The 24,035-nt window shown below is 42.2% G+C and overlaps 1 protein-coding gene across 10 annotated transcripts in view; it reads left to right on the top strand.

The window, feature by feature from the left end:
• Plch1 (phospholipase C eta 1) overlaps positions 1–24,035 on the top strand; it is a 144,585-nt gene that overhangs the window by 36,597 nt on the left and 83,953 nt on the right. For all 10 annotated transcript variants that reach the window (XM_057757008.1, XM_057757010.1, XM_057757011.1 and 7 more), the window contains exon 2: positions 23,647–23,793. In XM_057757008.1, coding sequence (XP_057612991.1) covers positions 23,647–23,793 — 147 coding nt within the window. The remainder of the gene's footprint in view (positions 1–23,646; positions 23,794–24,035) is intronic.

The raw sequence follows: 24,035 nt of genomic DNA on the forward strand, positions 1-24,035 counted from the left end.
CAATTCTGTCTCCTGTTGGAGAGAGAGAGAGAGAGAGAGAGAGAGAGAGAGAGAGAGAGAGAGAGAGAGAGAGAGAGAAGGGAGAGGGAGAGAGGGAGGTTCTTTCTTCTTACAAACAGTGCAATGAAATAAACTGAAGCTAAGATACGCAGATCTGCGTTAGCCTTTCTGGTAATTTGCTGACCATAATAGAAAAATGGAAGAAGGGACATTTTATTTACATTTATTTTATCTGTGTGTCGCCCACATGTATGGATATGTGACACATGTGTGCTGTGCCTGTGCAGGCCAGAGGAAGCAATCAGATTCCCTAAAACTGACTGGAATTTGCGGAGGACGTGAAACACCATGTGGGTGCTGGGAACTGAGTCCAGGCCCTCTGCGAGGGCAGTAGGTCCTGTTTACTGCTGAGCCTTCCCCCCTTACAAAACAATGGATTTTAAATGGATTCTTGAAGTGTTAAATAAACTAACATCTGACTGCCTTCTTAATATTCTATTCTGTGGTATAAGAAATTCTTATTTTCTTATGTAACTCATTTGAGCGTATTTTTCTTTGCTGTAGCCTAGAGCACCTCTACAGTAACCTACCAATTAATATGTACAATACTTTAATGAGTTCAGACTTTAAAAAAACTCAATGACTGCTCAGATGATTATGAATCGATTTCTCATGTAGCGTTCTACCCCCAAGGAGTGGCTTTTCATCAGAGGCAGCTACCTTTACATTTATGGGCAGAAAACCTACAAAAGGAATAAACTGGCTGTAGAATCTGTTCTGCCAGTCAGTGTTTAAGAAACCGAACTTGCCACAGTCGTAATAAGGTTTGCGTTGAGATGTTGGGTAATTCTAACTTTTGAGGTGGTGCAGGTCGATTCAAGTCTGAGTCTTTCGTTTGAACGTGGAAGGGGGCGGGAGTGCAGTGTATGTAATCCTCCCAGCGAGCTGCAGGATTTGGTCTGTCGATATCTGCTAGAGGCTCTGACTGAGCGAGGACCTGCGCGTTTCGTTTCCTCCTGGGCACTGTGTTGTCAGCCTTTAAAGTTCATGGAGACGCTGAGGCCGATGAAGACAGAAGCGGCAGGGTCTGAGAAGTACTATACCTAGGGATATAAAGACAATGGTTGCTAGACACCTGGGGAGTTGGAGCATATGAAAAGAATAGGAAGGAGAAAAGAGATACGGACCAAATAATGCCGTTTCAGTGTAGTCGGCAAGGTACCTGGAGAGATTTAATTTTTTTAAAAAAGTTTTATTTTATATTTATCACACATGTATGTTTATGCATCGTGAACACACGTACATGAACCCATAGAAGCCAGAAGAGAGCAGTGGGCTCCCTGGAGGTGGAGTCGTAGGCAGTTGTGATTTGCCTGGAATGAGTTTGCGGAAATGATCTGAACAGCCGAAACATCTCTCCAGCCTGGGATTTTGTTTTTTTTTTAAACTATTAAATTAATAGCATTTTAAGACTCTGTGTCATTATGTCTAGGGTACTGTTCTAAGCATCCTTTCTTCCTTCCATCCCTTCCTGTTACTAATGGATATTTTCTGAGTGGTATGAATATAACAGTTTACCTGTTTTCGTCCCTTTAATTTGTAAGGCACAGTGGTATTATGTGTGTTCACAATGCTATGTACATCCGTCACAGAAACATACTTTCTCAACGTTTTCTTCACCCCCAGCGTTTTTTGTTTACTTGTTTCCCTGAATGTAGAGGATTCTCATGCCAAGCCCTATTTGTATATAGGGAAGCTCAGCACATCTGCTCTTCACTCATTCGGCAGGCGTGCAGGTTAGTGCAGCACACTACATGTTTATTGCTTGGATAAACTGTTAATATTGTGTGTGCTTGTTCATATTGATTGTCAATCTGATTAGAGTGAGAAATGCCCAGATGCTAGTACAACACATTTCTGAATGTGTCTATGAGACTGTTCCCAGAAAGAATTCACTGAAGGGATATAGAGATGGACCCTAAAAATGAGTAAGAGATTGGATGTCTCTCTCTGTGTGATATACATATTTATAAACATAATATTATGTATATTTATATGTATATGAAGAATTTTATATGCATATAAAATATTAGATAACAAGTGTTGAGGAAAAAAATGAAACAGTGAAGGATATGTAAAGAAATTAACCTATTTCAAGGAGCATATAACCAGGGCATAAGGAGATAGATGCACTTAAAACAGCAATCCAACGACGACTACAACAGATTATTTATTTATCTTCTTATCTATCTTCTTTGGCGATTTTGACTGACTCTTTCTATGTAGTTCAGGCTGACCTTCAATCCTGCTTCAGCCTCCCACATGCGAGGATCCCCGGTGTGCACCCCTAAACTTACAGGTCATTTAGAGTGCTTGACTTCACAGGGCAGATCCCTGTTTGAACCTTGATGTGTTTGAGAAAGTGTACCCCGAACATCAAACAGCAATGTGTGTTGTGACTTCTCAGCCGAGGGGACTTCCTGTGTCCCACAGCAGCTTCTACCCCCGTTTCTCCCTTTCAGGGACCTCAGCAGAAGTGAAGAATAAGAGTTCTTCTGAAGAGTCCTTCCCATCGAGGGGAAGAAAAGCGTGTTTGAAATAGACCCCCAGCCCGACAGGCAGTGTGAGCAGTAGAAGGGAACTGGGGTTTTATTCTCCAGGAAGGAGTTTTGATGTTTCTGAGTCTCAGGTGCAATGCCAAATGGAGGACCGTCTCGGGGTCTGACATGTTGGAGTGGGCTCTTGATTGATATAAAAATTCAAACGAGGGTTTCTTCTCCAACACAATTATTATGAGCGCTCGGTATCCTACACAGGTGGTTTGTTATTCTACAAACCAGAGTGGAATGCTTACAGAGCTTGTCCTGTGAGTGTAGCTCAGTAGTAGAGCACTTGCCTAGCATGTGGTGGGGGGTGGGCTCTGAGTTCAGTTTCTGATAACGCACGCACACACACACACACATACATACACCACAAAGAAACAGCAGCAAAATAACAACAAAAAAAAAAGAATAAAGAAGTTAATCTCCCACTAAATATAAACAGCTGGGCCAGCCTTGGTGGCACACACTCAAATACTGGGAGGCAGAAACGGGAATCTCTGAGCTCGAGACCAGCCTGGTTTACATAGTAAAACCCTGTCTCAAACAAAAAGAAAACAACAAAATGTCAGGAATTATCTTTTATTGGATACTCATTTGTAAGACCTTAAAAGTCACTGTGGTAGATCGTTTAAAGGCTCCATGTGGACGTGGGCGTATGGAGAAACCGTTAGATTGATTTAAGCCTTGTCATCCTTGCTTACGGAATAGAAAGCAGACAACTGTGTTTTAAAAAGTGCATTTGGAACCGGGAGACAGGTGATCTCCAAAGATAAGCTGCTTTGCAGCTGATTTGCTCATGGATATGACGATGGCTGCGCGGTAATAGATGCTTGATTCAGCTTCCTGAATAATTCCCCATTCTGGATAAAAGCATAGTAACTAATAGGGAGAAGACCCGGCCTTTTGTTGTTAGGCAGGTCCAGGGCACAGTGTGGGTCAGAATAGGGACTCTGTGGCTAAAATTGGTTTGGTTTTGGGATTCCACTTCTATCCCTTGGGTAGCTGGAGAAATCACCACCGGAGAATACGTCGGTTCAAACGCAGTAATCATCACTTGTTGGCACAGCTCTGTTGAGCCATGTCTACTTCTGGCAGCTGATGGCCATTGTGACCTTGCTTGCAGCTGTCTTGGATGAGTCACAGTGCCAAGCCTGGCTTGAGCCCGAAGCCCTGGCTCCCCGCTTTGCGAGCACATAGCAAGGCTGGACTTGTCAGGGGTGTGTTCAGTGACACTGACCTTGCTGTTTGGTTTCCATCCTGCCCTGGGTATTCAGAAACAGAGTCCTTCTGGTCCGCTGTTCACCCAAGGGGTAGACTTGTAAGTGACCAGTGGTGGTGACTGAGTTCTAACGCCCACCGATGCTTCTGGGCTGTCACCAGAAATTTCTTCTACCATTAGACTCTCACTGCCTCGCAAAGAGCAAATGTTTTCTGAGATTTAAGAAGGATGGACCTAGCATGACTTTTGGGTGTTTAGATTGTGTTAGACTCTGATGTCTCAATTGCCCTTGCTCCGGCTGGAGGGGACAGAGCTGTGATTATAGCATCTAGCAGTGACTGGAGTAAATGAGGCTGTTGCAGAAGTTCAAAATAGCAAGGGACATAATTGTCCTGAGACTAGGCCCTCCGGGAAGCAGCCACAGGGACAACGAATGGTTCTGAATGTTGTTCCTTCTTGTCTGGAATGTTCCGATGGTCAAGGGCAGAGAGAGCTGGAGTCCTGGCGAAGCTTGCCCATCTCCTGGATGTTACAGAGTACTTTATGTCCCTTCAGATGCAGCTTGTTTCACATAGCTCATCTTCAGCACGGTCTTATCGATGGCCTGGGGGCTGCTGTCAAATCACCAGATATAATTTTGCAGCTGATAATTGTTTGCTGAACGACCGTGTCTTTTTTTTTTTCTTTTGGAATTTATCAAAATTCCCAGAATTGCTTTCTATATTATGTAAATATCTGACTCTAAGTTAGGTGAAGGTGACCCAAAGGTGAACCAGTTTGATTTTAATAAAAATTTGGGTCAGAATTTCAGAGTTATATAAATAACTTTCATAAGTAAGACAAAAGATTTCTCCTGTGATGAGAAATTTAAAGTAGTGTTGTTTATTAATAAGTGACAAAATAGTATTTTAAATTCTAAATTTTTTGTAAGCATGTTGAAATATTTTAGTGTTTTTCTATGAAATCAATCTCTCCTCCTACCCGCACCCTACACCTCTTTGGTTTTTGAGGCAAGAGTCTCACATAGCTGAGATTGGCCTCGAACTTGCTAGGCAGTTGAGGATGTCCTTGAATTCCTGGGTCTCCCTGCCTCTTCTTCTCAAGTGCTAGAAATATAGGTATTTCCCACCGTGTCCAGATTTCAGTTTCATTTCTAGTTTTCATTTCATATGGGCAAAGATCATATTAGAAAGTTGATAAAATAAAAATTTCAAGTAAGATGTGACTTGTTTATTCAAGAAAATAGCAAAGTAAGAAGCAAAGAAAGAATGCGAATCATTTCTGTCACCTCTCTAGCCAGTGGCGTGAACCTGGGAGAGCTGGGCCCAAGAATGAGGTGAATTCAAGTCTCATGCAATATCCAACTTTATTCAGAACATCAGACAATTTATCCCCCGAGGGTTAAGAAAGGTCACCCGAATTAAGTTCTCATGAGTTCAAGTTGATTATATGAGGTGTATATGTTCCTAGGGCTGAGCATTCTTTAGTCCTCATTCTCTGCACTTTGGTCAGTTGTGGATTTCTGTATTAGTCTCCGAAAACAGAAGCTTCTCAGATGAAGACTGAGCGATGCATTGATCTGAGGGTATAATGATATGTCATTAGCAGTCCACTTAATGCTGTTTTTATTTAGCAGCATAATAGTATAGATTCTCTCCAAGGTCCCATGTCCTGTCCAGGTATACATTCTTATTGCCAGGTATGGGTTTCATCTTATGGAATTATATTTAAGTCCAATCAGAGAGTGGTTGGTTAGTCCCATGATGTTCATGCCACTGTTGCCCCTATGGGCTTGTCTTGTCAGGCCAGCCATTGTTGTAACTCCCAGGTTTCAAGGTTGGGTACGATTGATGACTGGTTTTCTCCTCCATGGCATGTATAGCATCTTCCAGCACTCTGAATGTTAGCCAGTAAGGACGAAACTTCCTGGTCTACACCAGATTGATTTCATCATGTTCTATGACTCAACTCAGTGTGTTCTATGTGGTGTCTTCACCCGTAACGTCTTTCTGTCAAGTTCTGAAGGGCAATCAAGAGCAATGACGATGGTCTGTAACACATGCGGGGGGGGGGGGGGTCTCTAATACCCCAGTGGTCAACTGCTACCAAAGAATTTACCCATTCCTGGCATTGGGCTTTTTATTTGTTAGCCTCTGGTGTTTAGTGGAGGCATTGCTGCACTATTTCAGGGTACCTCCATTTAAACTCATGCACACATTTGAGTGTGTGTGGATGTGTGTGTGTGTGTTTGTATTTTAGCTTCTACAGTACTAGGTTCCTATATGTCTTCTTCTAAAGGTCTTTAGTGTTGCTTATTCCTCCCCATACCCCCTTCTCTACTCTGCCCTCTGCTTCCCTGTCCTACAATATAGAATCTTTTAAGGTTTCTTTTCTCAAGAAGTACGTTCCCTTTCCATAAATTCCAACACATTCCCATGCTTACTGTGGGACGTAAAAGGTTTCTGTCCTTACTCATTGGTTGTGTCTAAGACCGAGATAGCCATGGGCAAGTGACCAGTCTATTTAGTGTAAGTCTTAAGTAACAAGAACCTTTAGGAACAAAGACACCAAGAACAGGGGAAGTGTTGAAGGATCTGGTGAAGACTGGGTGGAGAAGAAGGGCATGCTCTGTCATGGCTGCAGGAAGGAACTTAGCAAGGTCTGTAGGTCAGATTGTTCTAGATACCCTTGTGTCTTCATGCGGAAGGAGGCTGCGTTCCTCTAGGGAAGGCACCTCTGGAATGAATGTCACTTGACCCATTTTGGAGCAAGGACAAGTCATTTATTTATGGCTTTCTATGTGGGGCAAGAGCAGGAGCGGTCAGCCAGCACCTTCTGCTTCTACTGTTGGCTGGATTTCGGGACAGCATGTCCTGAATTCTGTCAGTACACAACATATGTTAAAACCTGTGGATTAAACAATTCAAACAGAGTCATGCTATAAATGCTTTTTTAACTCTCTGTGTGTATGCTTGTGTATGCATAAATGGGGCTTGAATTCTAGGCCTTGGTGCGTGCGAAACAAGAGTTCTGTCATGGAGCTTTAACTTGGATATGTTTTCTGTTTGGTTTACTTAAAACATCTTTGTTTTCCTTTTTGGGGACAAATTTAGATTCATGACATTTTTTTTATTGTATGTGTTCAAATGTGTGTGGCACACAATGTGCATACTGATGTGTGTGTATGTATGTGCATGTAAGTAGGGCCAGGGTTGAGTTTGGGAGTATTTCTCAGTTACTCTCTGTCTTATATATGAAGGCAGGGCCATTTTATTGAACCCAGAGCTTGCTGTTCAGCTAGTCTGGCTAGGTAACCTGCTTCTCCCTGTCTGACCCCTTCAAATGCTTTGCCCACAGGTGACCTGCAGTGCCCATCTAGTTATCATGTAGATTCTTGGGTCTGAACTCCTTCTGTCTTCTTGCTTGCACGGCAGGTATTTTAACCACTGGGCCATCTCCCTAGTCATAGATTTGACATTCCTTTTAGTGACATCCTAATATTTCATTCTGTGGTTAACTAATCATTCATTTAATTGAGCATCATGGACATCCTTGGTGATGCGATTGCAAGACCAGAATGCATGCTTATTTTAAACTTAGATATTGCCAAATGGATTCAAATGTCTCCCAGTTCAGTTTGCAAATATTTTTGTGTATGCACATGTGTGCACCATCATACACGTACCTTGGCTCTAGGATTAAACTCAAGTCTTTATATTTGCAAGGTATGCACTTTACCCACTAAGCTCTCTCTCTTGGCCACCTACCTACATTTTATTTATTGACAGTTCTCAAACTTCGTCCACAATGATTTTTTTTTCATTTTTAAAATTATATATGTGTGTGTGTGTGTCTGTGTGTGTGTAGGTATGTGCACATGTGTGAAGGTGCTTCTGAAGGCCAGAGGCATCAGGTTTCTCCTCTAGTTGAGTTATAGGCTATTCTGAGCTATGCAGTGTTGGTGCTTAGAAGCAAGCATTGGTCCTTTGCGAGAACAGCATACATTCTTAATGGCTGAACCATCTTTCCAGCCCCCACGATGGCTTTTTATGCAGTCCTGAAATATTTGCACATGGAATGAAATACTGTTTTACTATATTTTAACCTACAAATGCATTTTCTTTTGCACTTTTATTTGTCAGTTTTTTTTCCTGTGCTTAAACAAAAACAAAACAAAACAAAACAAACAAACAAAAAAAACAGGTCTTCTGACTTTGCTTGTTTGAGGAGATGAGTGAATTCTTCCTCTGGACCAGGACCATGGAGGACAGGCAGATCCTTGTATGTTATTTCTCTGAAGTGCATGGCTAATGGGGATGTTCTGCATATTGCTGAGCAGCCAGCATCACACCTCTTCCAAGTTTATAATGCCAAGAACATTTGAGGTGTCCCTCAGGGTTCATCTCTTTTCCTATGCTATTCCCCCCTTTTCCTGGCTTGCAACTCTTATCTTGTGGTGTTTATGGGCTAGCCATCATCTTCACCGTTGGATTTTTTTTGTTGTTGTTGCTCTTTAGCCTTGCTGTCATGGTGTTAAGTATTCCCTGTTTTCCCTGGATTCATTCTCATAATTGACACAAGCCGTATAAGGGAACTAACACTTGCTTTGGTTCACTGTCTGAGGTCTTAGTGCATGGTCACTTGGCCTCATGCTCTTGCACAGATAATGGTGGTCGAGGAGTATGTGATAGAAAAGATTACTTATCTCGTGGTGGCCAGGAAGGGTGGGGGCAAGGACAAAGACAGAGCCAGCAAGGGCATGCCCCCAGTGACCTTCATCTTTCCCCTTTTTAGGCTCACCTCCTAAAGTCTGCAGAACTTCTCTAAATAGAGGACTTCTCAATGTGTATTTCCTTTTGCGGGTGTGTGTAGGAGTACTTCATATCCAAGCCATAAAAGTCCTCTTAGTGTTTGGTGTGTGTGTGTGTGTGTGTGTGTGTGTCTGTATATCATTTCACTTGACTTAGCCCACCCATCATATAACCGTTTTTCTTTTTCCCTAGGTCTCTTCATCCTCTTTAGATGGTCATCTTTGTATTGCTTAGGGTGTATTTGAATGTGTGCCAGCTGTGTATGTGTTAGTATATATGATGACATTTGGATTCAGAGAGACTCAAGAAATGTTGTAGCAGAGGGTTGAGAGTTGATGCTGCCCTCCCCTGAGACTGACTGTTGGGAGAGCATCTGCTCTGATTGCATCTGCACACTTTGCTTATAAGAAGTCTGCAGTACTTTTTATCTGCTTTCCCATTTTTAGAAAGTTCTACTAATTTTTAGAAATTATATGAAGACTTCTAGTACAACCAATTTGAGATGATATCCACAAATAGTCTGTGATAATTCTCATCACTCAGTGATGTTTTTGAGGCATTTCGTTTTTAAGAAAGATTGTTATTAAGAACGAAGTGCTGGGCTTGGTTTTAAAAGGCAATCTATGGGAGAGTTTGTGCATTTCCCCTGCTTTGGAAAGACATCTGCTTTTAATGCCTCTGAACTTGTTTTCCTGAGGACTATGGTCAGAAGGTGTCAGCCCGGCTTCATTCCGCACAGCAGGTTGTCTCCATAACCCCCAGCTCTAGGGAGAAATTGGTCTGAGAGCAATAAAGGGTGGGAAAAGGAAAGCTGTGGCCTTTCCCATCAGGGACAGCATGAATTCTTCTTCAATCTTCAGTTATTTGACTCTTTGGTAAAGAGTTTTAAAAGCATGCTGAATTAGGACATCTGTGCACAACATTATCTCAGTTTGCGTGAAGTTAGTTAAGATTTGATTTGGGCTTTTTATTTTTGTTTTTGACACAAAAGGATCAGCTCCGTAGTCCCACAGTTGGTGAAGGAATAGGATCTCAAATTAATAACTGGGACCTACTTGAGAGGGTATGAATTTGCTGGGACACCCACAGGCATTCTGTTTTCAAATGTAATTTAAACAAAGACAGGAGGCACCCGAAAAGAGTTTAGGGACTTGGAGAAATGAAGTTGGCAGTAATAACCTTAAATTCATCTTGGTTTGGTGTGTGTAATGTACCATGTTTGACTACTGAAGAGGAATTTTTATTTTCAGAGAGGTGTGGTGTGGGTAAAGTCGGGCACCATGACTGTTGGTCATTAGGGCCTATAGCAGACAGTGAGTGTCCCACTCCTGGTTAGCAACGATGCCCAAGTAAGACCTGAGATGTGAGATGCAGAACAGCCTCCAAGGATATGTGAGCTCGTAGAAAAATGATGGCTGGTGGGTAATGCATGGCAGGACTCATTCTCCTTATAGCCCTTGCTTAAACTAGGGTATTTCATCTCTTATCAGTGGTGGGGAAGCAGGGCTAATTTTATATTTGAAACTGAGTAGGAGGCCTCTACTTCTTTGATTTAGGGATCCCTCTGTGGTGGTTAGAAAGAAAATAGTCCCCAAAGGGACTGTCACTATTAGGAGTGGTGCTCTTGTTGTAGTAGATGTGATCTTGTTGGAGGAAGTGTGTCACTGTGGAGGTGGGCTTTGAGGTCTCATATATGCTTAAGATACCATCCAGAGTGACAGACCACTTCCTGTTGCCTGCAGGATGTAGGATTAGCAGCTACTCCTACTGTTATTCTTTTTTTAAAGATCTAGTGGAGGTCTGGGAAAAAGCTGGTCATATGCTGGTCCCATGAGGGGTAGCGGTGGGTGACCCAAGGCCTCTGTTGGTCTCCCAGGCCTTGGTGAGTCCCCTGAGGCCTTGGTGGGCCACCTTGGTGGATGGGAGACCTCGGCAGGTGAGAGACAGGCAGATACATCACGCAGAGAGAGAGTTTGGGTATAGAGTTTATTTAGTGTGTTATGGAGAGGAAAGGGAAAAGGGGGAAGGGGAGAAGGGGGAAGAAGAGAGAGAGACAGAGAGAGGGGGGAGAGGAGAGAGAGAGAGATATGGAAAGAGAGACACAGCCTAGAGGAGGCAGGATTATCTGCTCCCTCAGCAAAAGGGGAGGGGTTGGGAAAGGGAGGTTTTATTAGGAGTAAGTGAGCTTATACATCACTCTGGGTACACAGCAGACCTCAGGGAAGCATAAACCAACCTGCAAACATATCCAATGCTCAGGCTTATCCCAAGAGATGTTGATGTGATTGGCATGTGCTAGGGGCTTGTGTTTAATGCATTTTAGAATGTCTTTCTGTGATTTGTGTACACAGCAAGTGTGAGAAACATGAGTATGCCTTGTTAGATGTTTATGTTCTTTATATGCAAGGCCAATATTTATCGTGGTGTGAGAATTTTTTGTCCTCAAATACCCAGAACAACGTCATGCCACCTAACAATGGTAGAACAGTGTCTGAGGTTCTTTTTAAAAATAGCATATATTAAAAAAACACATTGTTGGGTCACTTCTGATCTTATATTCAAATAAAAAAAAACCCACTTTACATGTCAGTTGGAACTAAATGTAATGTTCCATAATCTTTATCTATTTTTCCCCCATGGAAACATTAAATAAAAACAAAATTATAATGCAATGCATTCTGATTAGTTTTTAATTTGCTTCTCAGGGCTAAAAACCATGGAACAGGACAATTGTTGCATATAAAATAGACCCAATTAAGAAGCAAACTGTTAGGTGGACAGTTTCCATAAGGGAAACAAGGAAAGTTATGCCATTTTAAGGTTTACTTACTAATTCCTTTCTTTGACCTAAATCTCAGAGGTATTTATCCACTCACTCTATGCACATAAGACTCACAGACAAACTCCGCAATATTATTGATGACCAATTAGTTTGCAAAAGGCTTTAGAGCAATCTTATCTTCTCCATAGGTGTGATTAGGCCAAGGCATTTGGCTGGGGGCGAGGGGACGGGAGATCGATGAACTTCACATTGCTTTCTCTTTGCTAGGAAGACTCTTGCCTTGAGCCGAGCTCCTCTTGGTTGCTGTGAGCACAGGTATTCCTAGGCTGTCGATGAGAAGGCCTGTTAGTGGCAGGGGGCAGCTCCCAGAAGGAACCTATGAAGAGCTATTATATTTCACATATAAAACTCATTTGGAAACTCAGTCTCTACTAAGACACCCAGATCCACCCTCACCCCCTCTAGACCTCTCATAATCATTCTAAAAGCTTTTCAGAAACCATGGAACTCTGATTGGAAGAAAATAACATTTACACAAAGAGCTCAGCTGTTTTATAAGAAAATGCTCTTTTAGATTCAAGAAAGGCTACAACACGACCTTCTGGAAAATCACACAGGCACTTAGTGGCCAAGCTGGAAGGAGAGCCCCTTTTGCCCTCCCCCTGATACCCTTCCCTGTGGGCAGCTACGGTGCCTGTGAACTCCATGGCCCAGCGCCCACCGGATTAGAATAGGGTTGTGATTTGTGCCGAGAATTCAATAAATAAGCCTCCTACTTCCTTTGCAAAGATTTTAGGAAATCTTCCTTTCTTCCTTTTTCAGGACGCTGCCTGCATTTTGGGGAATGTCTTTGCATGGAAATGAAATTGTTTTCGTAACCGATCTATTTCAGTGACTGAGATTTACTCTAATCTGTGAAACTTGGCAAGAAATCAACTCATTTTTTTTTTTCATGTGCTTTTTGGCTGAAAAGATTCTTCTGCACAAGGCCTGGGATTTTTGTTGTTTTTGTTTGTTTTCTGTTTGCCTGCAAAAGCAGTTTGATGGTCAGTTTGCCAGAAGAGAAGTGAGATTTGGTCATGACTTTGTGTGTGTACAAATCTGCCTGAAGGTGAGCACTGACCAGAGATGACTTTGCTGTTTGGCAAAGGACAGAGATAAATATATTTAAGCATATAAACATGAAAGCGTACAGAACCGTGGACATGTGTGTAGAGTTCTTTCTGTGCGTGTGCATAAATATGTATTTACTCTTCTCTTGCCTTTCTATTTGATTTTAATTTTAAATATGTAGAATAGTAACAGAGAAGCTTACAGACAGCTAAGGGGTTCCATTGTTTTGTTTTTGTTTTTACTTTAGGCTTATTGTGTTCCCCTCTTCTAACAATGAATAGATAACCATACAACTGTAACTATACAAAGATGTGTGTGTGTGTGTGTGTGTGTGTGTGTGCTTTAGAGTCTCACTTTACCCAGTCTGGCCTCCAGTTCCCTAAGTAGCTGAGAATGACCTTGAATCCCTAATTCTCTGTCTCCCAAGTACTGGGTTTGTAGACTGTGCCACCATCCTCAACTTATATAACTGTATATATATATATATATATATATATATATATATATATATATATATATATATTTGTGGCTCTATGTTTTTTTTTCTGGAACAAAGCTAACATACATTACCGCTTTTCATGCTCGCCCTTGCTCATATCTTCTAAGGGTCGCTTCATTCCAGTTCATAGTGAGTCTTGTATTTACACAGTTCTCTATAATGTACATGATATTTGTCCAAATCTCCCCCTGTTCAGGGTCATTTTACCCTAAGTGCCAATAGAAGGCTTTAATGTGAACTTGGTACCCTGGAGAAAGGACAAAAAGACAAGACATAGCATCATCGTCTTAAGTTTCTTGGACACATTATGCTACGTGAAAGGAACTAGGCACTAATAAAGATGACATGACTCTGCGTATAAATTGACTTTGTGTATAAAATACACAGGAAAGAACAGCATCTAGCCACAAATCAGGGTAGTTGTTGTCAGTATATGAAAATAGGAAATGACTATAATGGTCTGGTTTCTTCTTGGGATGGCAGAATGTTTTAAAATTATATTGTTTCTAGGCATGTGGTGCCCGCCTTTGATCCCAGCACGTAGGAGGCAGAGGCAGGTGGATCTCTTCAGTTTGAGACCGGCCTGGTCTATATAGCAAGTTTTGGCCAGACGGGGTTACAATGCAAGATCTTGTCTCAAAAACAAACAAACAACAAACAGAATAAAAGTATTATATAGTCACACATTCTGCATATATGAAAATCATTGAATTACATATTTAAATCAGGTGAATTTTATCACTTATGTTATACCTTAGTACAACTCTTAGCTGTCATGCATCATTGAAATTCTTGGAACTCTTTCTCCCGATGATAAATTTTCATAATTGTATTAGTATTATGTATGTAGATATTTGCTTGTTGCTATGGTATGTGTTTGATACGTGTGAATGTGGGCACATTTGTGCCACAGTGTACATCTATCTGGAGGTCAGAGGACTTTTCAGAGCCGATTGATTCCTTCAAGAATTTTGGGGATCCGACTTAGGTCATTGTGCTTCTACAACAATATTTAACAACATTAAAATATTTCAATGTATTATTTGATAACTTCATGTATATAATGTATCTTGGTCATATTCACCCACAGTCTCCCCTCCAATCTCTCCCTAGGACTTCCCCATCAACATATCTCTCTTTTAACTTTATATTGTCACCATCATTATTGTGGTTTTAATCCACCAAACCAATTAGTGCTGCCCATGGGTGTAGGATCATCATGGAGCATGGGCAACCTACCAGTACCCCTCTACAAGAACAGTTCCTTTTGTCTCAGTCATCACCAGTTGCCAGTAGCTTCTCAGCTTCTCCTTGGTGGTCCCTCTCTTCTCCATGCTAGACGTTTTAGCTGGTATTATTTTGTGCAAGTCACCATTGCTGGGAGTTGGTGAGTGCATTAGCTGTGTCGTGTCTAGAAGACAACATTTCACTGCACACCTCCTCATCCTCTTGCTCTTACATCCCTTCTGCCTTCTCTTCTATTATTTCCTCATTTTCTCTGAGCCAGGTTGGTCATCTACAGCTAAGCACTCTGAGTCATTTATTCTCAACACTTTGACTAGTTATGAGTCTCCCATTAATGATTACCCAGTATAATACATTTCTCTGACTAAAGTTGAAAGCAGCACAAATCTATGGATATAAACAGAAATATTTAGAAGGCAGTTTGACAGCATGACGATTTAGCAAAACAATAGTAGACACCCCGCACCCCCAGCTAAGACCTATGACCTCCCTAACCAGAGATTTTGATGGTTGTGGTATGAAACATCATATTCCTCTGGTGGAGTGGCACTCAGATCTAGCAGGACAACCATTGCTTAACCCCATGGACAGTCTGGCCACCATTGCAGCAGTGAGGATCTTGCATTGCAGATCCAAATTGTAGCGAGAAGGGTCAATTGCGAGGTAAGACCAGGATGTCTTTCTCTCCACCAGTATCCCACATAGCATCTTCGAGTGGTATGAAAGTTAGCCAGCAGGGAGAGTTTCCTGGCTACAGACTGATTTCTCTGTATCCTAAAACTGAAGTGTGTGGTGTCTTCAGTGATGTTTTGAGTGCCTCTGGGTACACCCCGCCCCCCTCAGACCAATAACTTATAGGAAGTAACCTGTCTCTGACCCTGAGATTTTTCAGTTAATAATCCATGCCTCTGACAGCAGCATTGTTCATCCAAGTCATGGCCTGAGTGAGAAGGAAACACGGAACACTCAACAAACCCACTTAGGAGTTTATTAGAGGGTGCGTGTACAGGCCTGGGGAAGTCAGTGTTCAGAGAGAGAGAGAGAGAGAGAGGAAGATGGTGCGTCCAGCTTTTAAAAGCTGCCTAGTGCATGCGCATAGGGGGTTGACATGGCTACATCATACGCAGATGACAGGGCTCACACATGCAAGGGCTTAGCTGAGTCATACGTGGATGTTGCAATCCGCACCACATGTGGGTCATGTGGGGCCTTCTAACATCCAGGGAGCCATTAGGCACTTCTGCCTAAGGGCTTTCTGCACATGCGCAACCCCTAGAACCCAGAAGTATCAGCCTTATTGTGGCTGAAATCATTACACCACTGTTCAAACATCTTTTAAAAGATGCTTTTAATTATCTTAAAAACTAGTGGGTTTTCATAAGGCTTCTTTACACATTCTTCGGTTTGGTTAATCTGCTTCCTATTTCTTCTTTATCCCGCCCCCTCCATTTCTATCTTTAAACCTTTAGCACTTGGTATACCTCCCTGTTTATTCATAATGTGTTTTGCCATCTACTCTTATTATTTATTTTTAGTTGAGTTGCAAGATTGTAGGTTCTGATATAGCTTTTCATATATAATTCATTTTTTGTTATCCCTACTCTTGTCCGTCTTTTTACTAAGCAAATGCTTTTAACAACTGAGCCACCTCACCACTGTGTTACTTTAATGCACAAATCAAAAATGGATTTTTAAGTAATGTTTTTGTTCACTGAAAATTTCATGCAGTGAATTTTGATCGCTTCCTCCAACTCGTCCTCCACCCACCTCCCACCACCCTAACCTGTTGAGTCCAGTTTGCACCAGCCTACTATTCTTGGGTGCAGGGCCGGCCCTGGAGTATGGTTAGCATACCAGAGATCACACCATTACAGAAAACTAAGTTTTCCCTTTCTTGGTAGCTGCCAGGTCCCAGTAGTTCCTCAGCTAGGGGTGGGGCTTCTTGGTCCCCTCCTCTGGAATTTCTCCTGGCTTAAGTTTGTGATGATCTCTTACATGATGTCCCAGTCACTGTGAGTTCACCTGTGAACCTGCCCTGTTGTGTCTGCTAGCCACCGTTTCCTTGACGTCATTCTCCATCCTTGGCTCTTGCAGTCTTCCTACCTCTTCTTCCATGGATGTCTCTAAGCCACGAGGGCAGTGATGTATGCATTTTCATTGTTGTTTAGGAGTCTTACTGTGAGGCCCAAGCTAGGCTCAAACTCAAAATTCTCTACCTCTCAGTTGCTGGAATTATAGGCATGCCCCACCACACCTGGCTAGAAGTAGTATTTGTTTATACTTCTTTTATGTATATTCCTTATAGTTCTTTTATTTATTTGCTTCTTCTGCTGTGGGATTTAGAGAACTGACAACCCATCAAGGATTTATTTAGTACTTTAAAAGATTATTATGCTTTTCATTTTACAGCTGAGACTTTGTTATGAGTTTTAAAACTCTTAATTATGTAATAAAGTTAAGATAGTCCTCCACTTGTCACTTCTGCTCTTTAAATATTTATGCAACTTATAGCAGCCATTAAAATGATAATTATAAAGTCTGCAGTAACATGGAGAGCTTGTTTATGATACAAATGCTAAAGCAGAGTGCCAAACGGCTTAACTACCATGATTTCAACCAGAGTAGCATGTGGAGTTTAGCAGATAAAAACTGGACTTGGTGCAAGGGGCTGTGGACATTTCTCATTCAATATCCCTGCCTGATGCTGGATTTTATTAACAACAACAACAACAACAACAAAAACCCCAATATATTTTCTAAACCTACTAAAGCTCTACTGTATAGGATCAAAGAGATTTTTTTTTCATATGTTGGTAGCTACCTCAATTTATGGTCTGATTTTGAAGGTACTTGTGGGGAGTCTCCAGCACTGGAAATGTATTCAGTGAGGCAGCAACCCTTGTTTACTTGCAATAAAGTCTCTTTTTGTTCCCTTCCCTTCCTTTCCCTTCCCTTCCCTTCCCTTCCCTTCCCTTCCCTATTTCCCTTCCCTTCCCTTCCCTCCCCTCCCCTCCCCTCCCCTCCCCTCTCCTCTCCTCTCCTCTCCTCTCCTCCCCTCCCCTCTCCTCCCGTCTCCTCTCTTCCTCTCCCCTTCCCTTTCCTTCCCTTCCTTTGCATATCCTTTACCCCCCACTTCTCCCCATCTGTCCCACCCTCTATATCTCCCTCCCTCCCTCCCTCCCTCCCTCCCTCCCTCCCTCCCTCCCTTCCTCCCTCCCTCCCTCCCTCCCTCTCTCCCTCCTCTCCTCCCTCCCTTCCTCCCTTCCTCCTTTCCTCTCCCTCTTTCCCTTCTGTCTCTCTTTCTTTAAGAGCTATTTGATTTTTATTTATGTGTATCTGTATGTCAACCAAATGTGTTCCTGTGCCTTCAGAGGCCAGAGAAGGGTGTTAGATCCCTTGGTACTGGAGTTACAGGCAGTTGTGAGCTGGGTGCCAGAATCCAAACCTTGGTCCTCTTGAGGAGCAAGCAGCAAGGGCTCTTAAACTTTAAGCCATCTTTCTTGCCCAAGTAAGGTCTTTGCAATCCTCTTTCAGTTCTCCACCAATCTAGCACGAGTGGAGACTGATTTTATGGAGGATGGTAACTGTTGTACACATCTGTACTAAAAGCAGAACATGGAGATTGGTATACGCGGATATATACGTGGTTTTGGTAAGACTGAAGGAAATCTTTTGTTTTCATCCTTGGTAACCTGTTCTCACTACGATGCGTTGCAAATCATGATTGAGTATTCCTTATTTGCTTAGCTTTGCACCTGCAAAGGAGTGTGCACTCCCAGGTTTGGGGAAAAGAGAAGAGGGCACCGTGTCTCCTAAGACTTCACTGAGCTGTTCCTTCCATTTCACTTTAACCAAATCAGTTTCTGGTGATACGGAACAATCAGGGAAGCAGCATAAAGCAGTTATACAGGCAATTCAAGTCTTATGTTATTCAGGGTCTGATGGTCAAGTGCTTTGTCATTACATGCATATGTCCACTGCAGCCTTCTTAGCTCATGGGACACCCAAAGTTGAGTGAGTAGATAAATCCAAAGCTAAGCGAACATTCAATGTATTGTGCCCATACACCCCTCACTGAGAGAGAGACTGAATTCAACTTTCAAAATGTTGGGTTTGCCTGAGTGATACTTGCTCAGGGGGAAACAGGCACATTTATTGGCAGAAGTGACTGAATCTGCTCTTGAATCCACAGGCTTTTTCTGGCAAACTGCTGAGGACAGAAAGGGAGAAGGAAAGAAAGGGCAATGTGTTGGTTTTATTTTGCTGTAGTCAAATAGTCTCAAAAGAGGGTGGGGTTAACTTAGCTAGCAGGTTTGGTGGTATCAGTCTATGGTTGGTTGGCCTTCGTTTTGGCCCCCGGCAAGCCAGCATATTATGGCAGGTAAGTATAGGAGAGCAAGGCCTGTGCACATCACAAGCCATGGAGTGCAGAGAAAAAGATGGGGACCTACAGACCTCATCAGGGGTGTGTCCTCAATGACCTGCTTGGCCCTACCTTTTGTAGGTTCCACCAGTCCCCAAATAGTTGCTAGATGCTAGCAGCCAAGACTTTAAAAAATGCGTCTTCCACCTCACCCCGGGGTGTGTGTGTGTGTGTGTGTGTGTGTGTAAAACTTAATCTAAACAATAACAGTAAATGGTATGTAGAAAATAGTGGACATTGAGTCAGATGCACAGATGTGTGGATGCTACAATAATTCAAATCTTCACTCTGATATAAACAACACATTTTCTATCCCCAGAGAGACAGACTTCTTAATTCTTTGCTAATTCTTTGTTCAGAAATAGTTGATGAATGTTGCCGGTGAATCGAATCTTCTACCACCTCCCCAGATCCCTGCAGCCTCACCTTACAAGCAGGTGGAGGGCCTTACCTACCAATTGTCTTCTTAGTTACTCTCCCAAAGGTTGAGTAACTTGGAGTAAACTTTCCTTCCCCTCTTTCTCCACTGATCGCGCTTCCCCCCAGCCCAGCCTACTCTGCTTCTTTTCTAGCTTTCCCAGAGTTGCTCTTTTAGTTCTGACTTGACCTTTGTGTTTGAAGAGTTTAAAGACATGATCGTGCCTTAGCTCAGATACCGTAGCACAGTATCATCGCGTAAAGTGGCTTAAACCACAAACACTTAGGTTTTACAGTGCAGGGGCTTGCAAAATCCAAGATGAACTGACAAGTTCTTGGGGAGATTTTGTATGACTTTCCCTTGGGAGATGTGAAGAGCTATCCATCCATCCCACATAGGGCACTGAGAGCAGAAAAAAAAGAAACGATTTCAGCCAGATCTAGCTCAGTGAACTGGTGCATTTTTGAAGGTTACTTTCGGAAGCATCAGTGATCAAAAGAGGCTGACTCACTGAAAAGGCCGCCCAGCGTGAGTGAGGCTCACAGGAGCAGTTATTGCTGGGTCTCCTACAACCACATGCAGGCTGCTTCATTGAGTCCTCTTCTCTTCTACTTGATCATTTTCTGCGCTTATTACCTTTGGGGGAAAGCCTTGTGGGTCTACCAAGTTACCTTAACCTGCAAGCCTCCCTCCCTCTAGCAAAGACAGGCTGCCTCACAGGGAATAAATAAGCTACACCACATGATTCTTTTCCTGGCTCTTTTTGTTTGTTTGTTTTGCTTTGTTTTTTCAAGACAGGGTTTCTCTGTAGCTTTGGAGCCTGTCCTGGAACTAGCTCTTGTAGACCAGGCTGGCCTCGAACTCACAGAGATCTGCCTGCTTCTACCTCCCAAGTGCTGGGATTAAAGGCGTGCGCCACCACCACTGGCTTCCTGGCTCTTGTCTTATCATTGTCTCCTTTATAAGGCAAAGGGAAGGGATGGTGAGGAGGAATGGAATGAGGGAAGGGGAAGCCCTCTTCTTTTAAGAACACAAATTTCCTTACTCTCAAGACCTCATCTGCTCAGGGGTCTCTCAAAGGTCCCATCTCTAAACATCCTCAAGTTGGGCTTAGGACAAGAAATATTTGCACTTCAAACAAAGGTTTTCGTCTATTGGGTTTCTAATGTGCCAGGCAGTGTTTCAGTACTGTTCACACACATCAGCTCATTCAGTCCTCATCATAGTTTGAGAAATAAATGTTATGATTAGACGCCATATAGAGAAGAGGGCATGGGTGTCTGAGCAACTTCTAAAGTTACATGAGTACCAGTTTTCAGAGCTGCGCTGTCTGTCTTAGGGCAGATGCTGTTGTTGTTTTTAACGGTAGTTCTAAATCTCGTTAATAAACATCTTCCTAAATGTTTTGTAATGGTAAAATTGAAATGGCTGAAACCAGAGTCTTTTCCTCCTTTGCTTTGTTTCATGATAGCCCTGTGCTCACAATAGGCGTTTGTTTCATGATAGCTCACAATAGGCGTTCCCTCTTGGAGCCTCTGTTTATGGCCATGATTGGTGGTCACTGTCACTGCTGTCAGCGAGCTTCTCAGAAGCTGCCCCCAGAGTTTGTGTTGGTTGGTTTGACTTGATGGCTTTGTCTTGATTCTCTGAAATGTCCACTTCTTGTGAATGAATTAATTAAAAGTCCTTTTAATGCCTGGTACGAAGTGGTCAGTGCGTGAATCGAGGTAGAATTCGAGAGTACCAGCCCAAGATTCCTGGCATTGCTACTAGCGTTCATTGCCAGGGTTGCGCCACTCTCTCTACCGTCAAAGCCAGAGAGTGCTTCAGTACCGCGCCTTCAACCGTCTGGCCCCTTCCTTCCACACTATCACAGTCACCTGACCAAACAAACAGGAAACTTACAGAGCATGAGCCAAACCGTGAGTTCTTCGGCCAATAACCATCCTCACAAGCTTTCTGAAGTCCCCAGTGCTGAGACAGTTCCACCCATGTCTTTAAGCCTGGGCATGTCCACTCTAGCAAATTATAGCTGGTGTTGCATATTCTAGTAATTTGTAAATATTTTCTTACATCTGAAATGTCATCATGTAGCCTTCTTTTGGGCAAGTTTCATTATTTGCACTTTGAGGTAGCTTTACAGTGAGTTACTACAACCAGAAGAACACACATATGTATTGAAAAATATGTCAAATCATTGTGTGCAAATCAGTGTTTGCCACAACTCACTACTTAGCATATACCTCAAGTTCCTGACAATGGCTGTCCTTGGAGATAGCAGAATTGGCTTTTGGTTTTCTTACAAATTAATACTCCATCATAGAACAACATTTGATTTGGGGACTGCCAGATTACTATAATTAGGTAACGTGTCCAATAAAGGAATGTATTTTATCAGTGCAGATTTCATTGCATAGGCTCTAACATAGGTGCGTACAGGAATGCTCTGAAAACTTTGAATAGTTTTTAATTTTTGTGTTACTTGAATTTTTAATAGTTCTATAAAATCTGAATTTTAAATATATGCGTATCTTTTCTTCAGATGCCAGGTGTGATATAAATGTTGTAATTTAGTTGTGTGCTCATAGTGGATCCTGGATGGAACGGGCTTCTTACTAAGAATATAATTCTGCTTGAGAGCTTAAGTCTAAACCCAGGTCATGCAATGTGTGCAATTCTCAAACGCGAGAAATAGAAGTTGTCTTGGCGAGGAAAAAAAAAATTAGCTCATTAGCCTCCTTTGGCACACATGATGTGATGTGATGGCAGGTAGGCTTAGTGACTTCTGTGGACCCAAACCTCACATTTGGTGTTTTGCCTTATGGTGTGCAGTTTACGTTTCTGTGTTGGTTTTCCTTTTCTTTCTCATCTTTTTTTTCCCTTCCCTTTCTCTATCCCATCCTCTCTTGGGGCTCTAATTCAGCGCCCTGTCTATCTAAGTGTAATAGGCAAATATTCTGTTACTATATCTCCATGCTAGCTTTCCTAAACAATATTTCTCTTACTTCATCTCCTCCCACTATCATATACCCCCAAAACTGTAGTTTTGTGTGATACTTTCTTGGTTCCATTGGGTTAAAGTGGGTGTGTTGAAGATACCTTTCATGGATATTTTGTGCATGCAACCTAAAGCTGTTGAATCACATCATTTTTTTCCAAGTAAAGACTCTCTGTTCCCTACCTCCAAGAGCTTAGATTTGACATTTCTGAGGTTTGTTTTCATCATTTAAAAAATCTGCTACTAACAGTGTCTGTTTGATAAGGCAGGAATTCAGCTAGTTACGTCAAGTACTCTGTTTCTGACTGATACAAAGAAAAGGAGAATTTGGAAGAATATTGGGAAACTTGTAGAAGTCAGGGCATGATGTAGTTTCTTATCATTCTTAGAGCAAGAAACGTGACATCTGTAGCAGCGTGGGAAACCAATCAGGGCATCCTGCAGAGCTCAGTTGTTGAAATGACCAAAGCCATTTTAGTCAATCATCCACTCGAGGTTTGAGGTTCTTCAAAAAAGTCCATTCGCTCTAAACTTAAGTTAGCTGCCTGTTCCTTGGCGAGATGATTGACAGGCCACCAAAGATACACAAAATCCATGAGGAGTGTCTCTAAAGAAAAAGGAGGACAGAGCAGATGTCTACTTACAGGGAAATTGATCTCAAGGCACCCTAGGTGTAAATAAGAACTTGAGGGTACCCCATAAGTGGTTTGAATATTGCCTAAATCAAAGTACTGAGTTATTCCTCTAGATGGAAAAATCTCAGCAGCCCAAATGCACCAACAGTTGTGAAAATTTGTTTCTTGATTACATAAGACGTGTATTTGACTTTTCAAACACACAGAAATCTGACAGGAATACATATGGAATCATCATCCAACCCTCACAACTGGCTTTGGGTCAATCCTGTTTCTGTGGTCCCATTTTAGAGTACTTTTATAGGTGTTTTATACAGCTGGTTGAATAAAAACTCACGAGATTTCCTGTTTGAAAGCTTGCTTTAGAAATATAAATTCAGATGTCAGTCCATCATCTGTCTTACACAGACAACAAAAGATAGCTATGTGCAACAGCAATACATTATTTATCTGGAAATAGAATTTATTATTTTTAAAGAGCCAGGCTAGAGTGTTCATTTAACATGCACAGAAAATGGCAACAGCAACCATAATTCTTATCCAAGTCCAATGTGATGGCTCATATGTGTAATCCCAGTACTCAGGAGACTGAGGTAAGATGGTCGTTGTGAATTTAAGGCCACCATGAAGCTACATGGGGAATACCAGGACAACCTAGCCTACCGTGTGTGACTCCTATCCCAAAAAAACAAAAAAAAATTGCTTTTGTCATAAGACTCGTTTACTGGTGTAAGCGTGAGGAATAGGTTCCTTAACAAGTCTGTTTCAGGTTACTTCAGCCAAACATATCGTCAGATCCTTGGGGTCTTGGAATGAATCAGAAGTTCTTTTGACCGTAAGTGCTACATGCTGGTATGCCTTTGCATTGTGTGCAGCTGAATGTGCTCTCATCTCTTGCAGTTGAAAGATGCATGAGTGTAATGCAGTCTGGGACACAGATGATCAAGCTGAAGCGTGGCTCCAAAGGCCTCGTTCGCCTCTTTTACCTGGATGAGCACCGGACCCGCCTCCGATGGCGCCCCTCTCGGAAGAGCGAGAAGGCAAAAAGTAAAACCAACCTTCGATTTCTTTGCTTTGATTGGCACATGGATAATGCATAATAGTGCACATAATGGAGGGACAATAATATGGGAGGTGCTGAGTAGGCTCTGTGGACGCTTCGTATCTGTGGATACGAAGGTTGGGGTCAGCTGATCATAAAACAATAAGTGACAATGATCTTTGGGGATTGGAAAACCATGAAGGCTTTCTTGTCCATAAACATTGTAAATGCTAATATTTCTCCTATG

The sequence above is a fragment of the Chionomys nivalis genome, chromosome 24 (genome assembly GCF_950005125.1).
Source record: "Chionomys nivalis chromosome 24, mChiNiv1.1, whole genome shotgun sequence".
NCBI classification, from domain to species: domain Eukaryota; kingdom Metazoa; phylum Chordata; class Mammalia; order Rodentia; family Cricetidae; genus Chionomys; species Chionomys nivalis.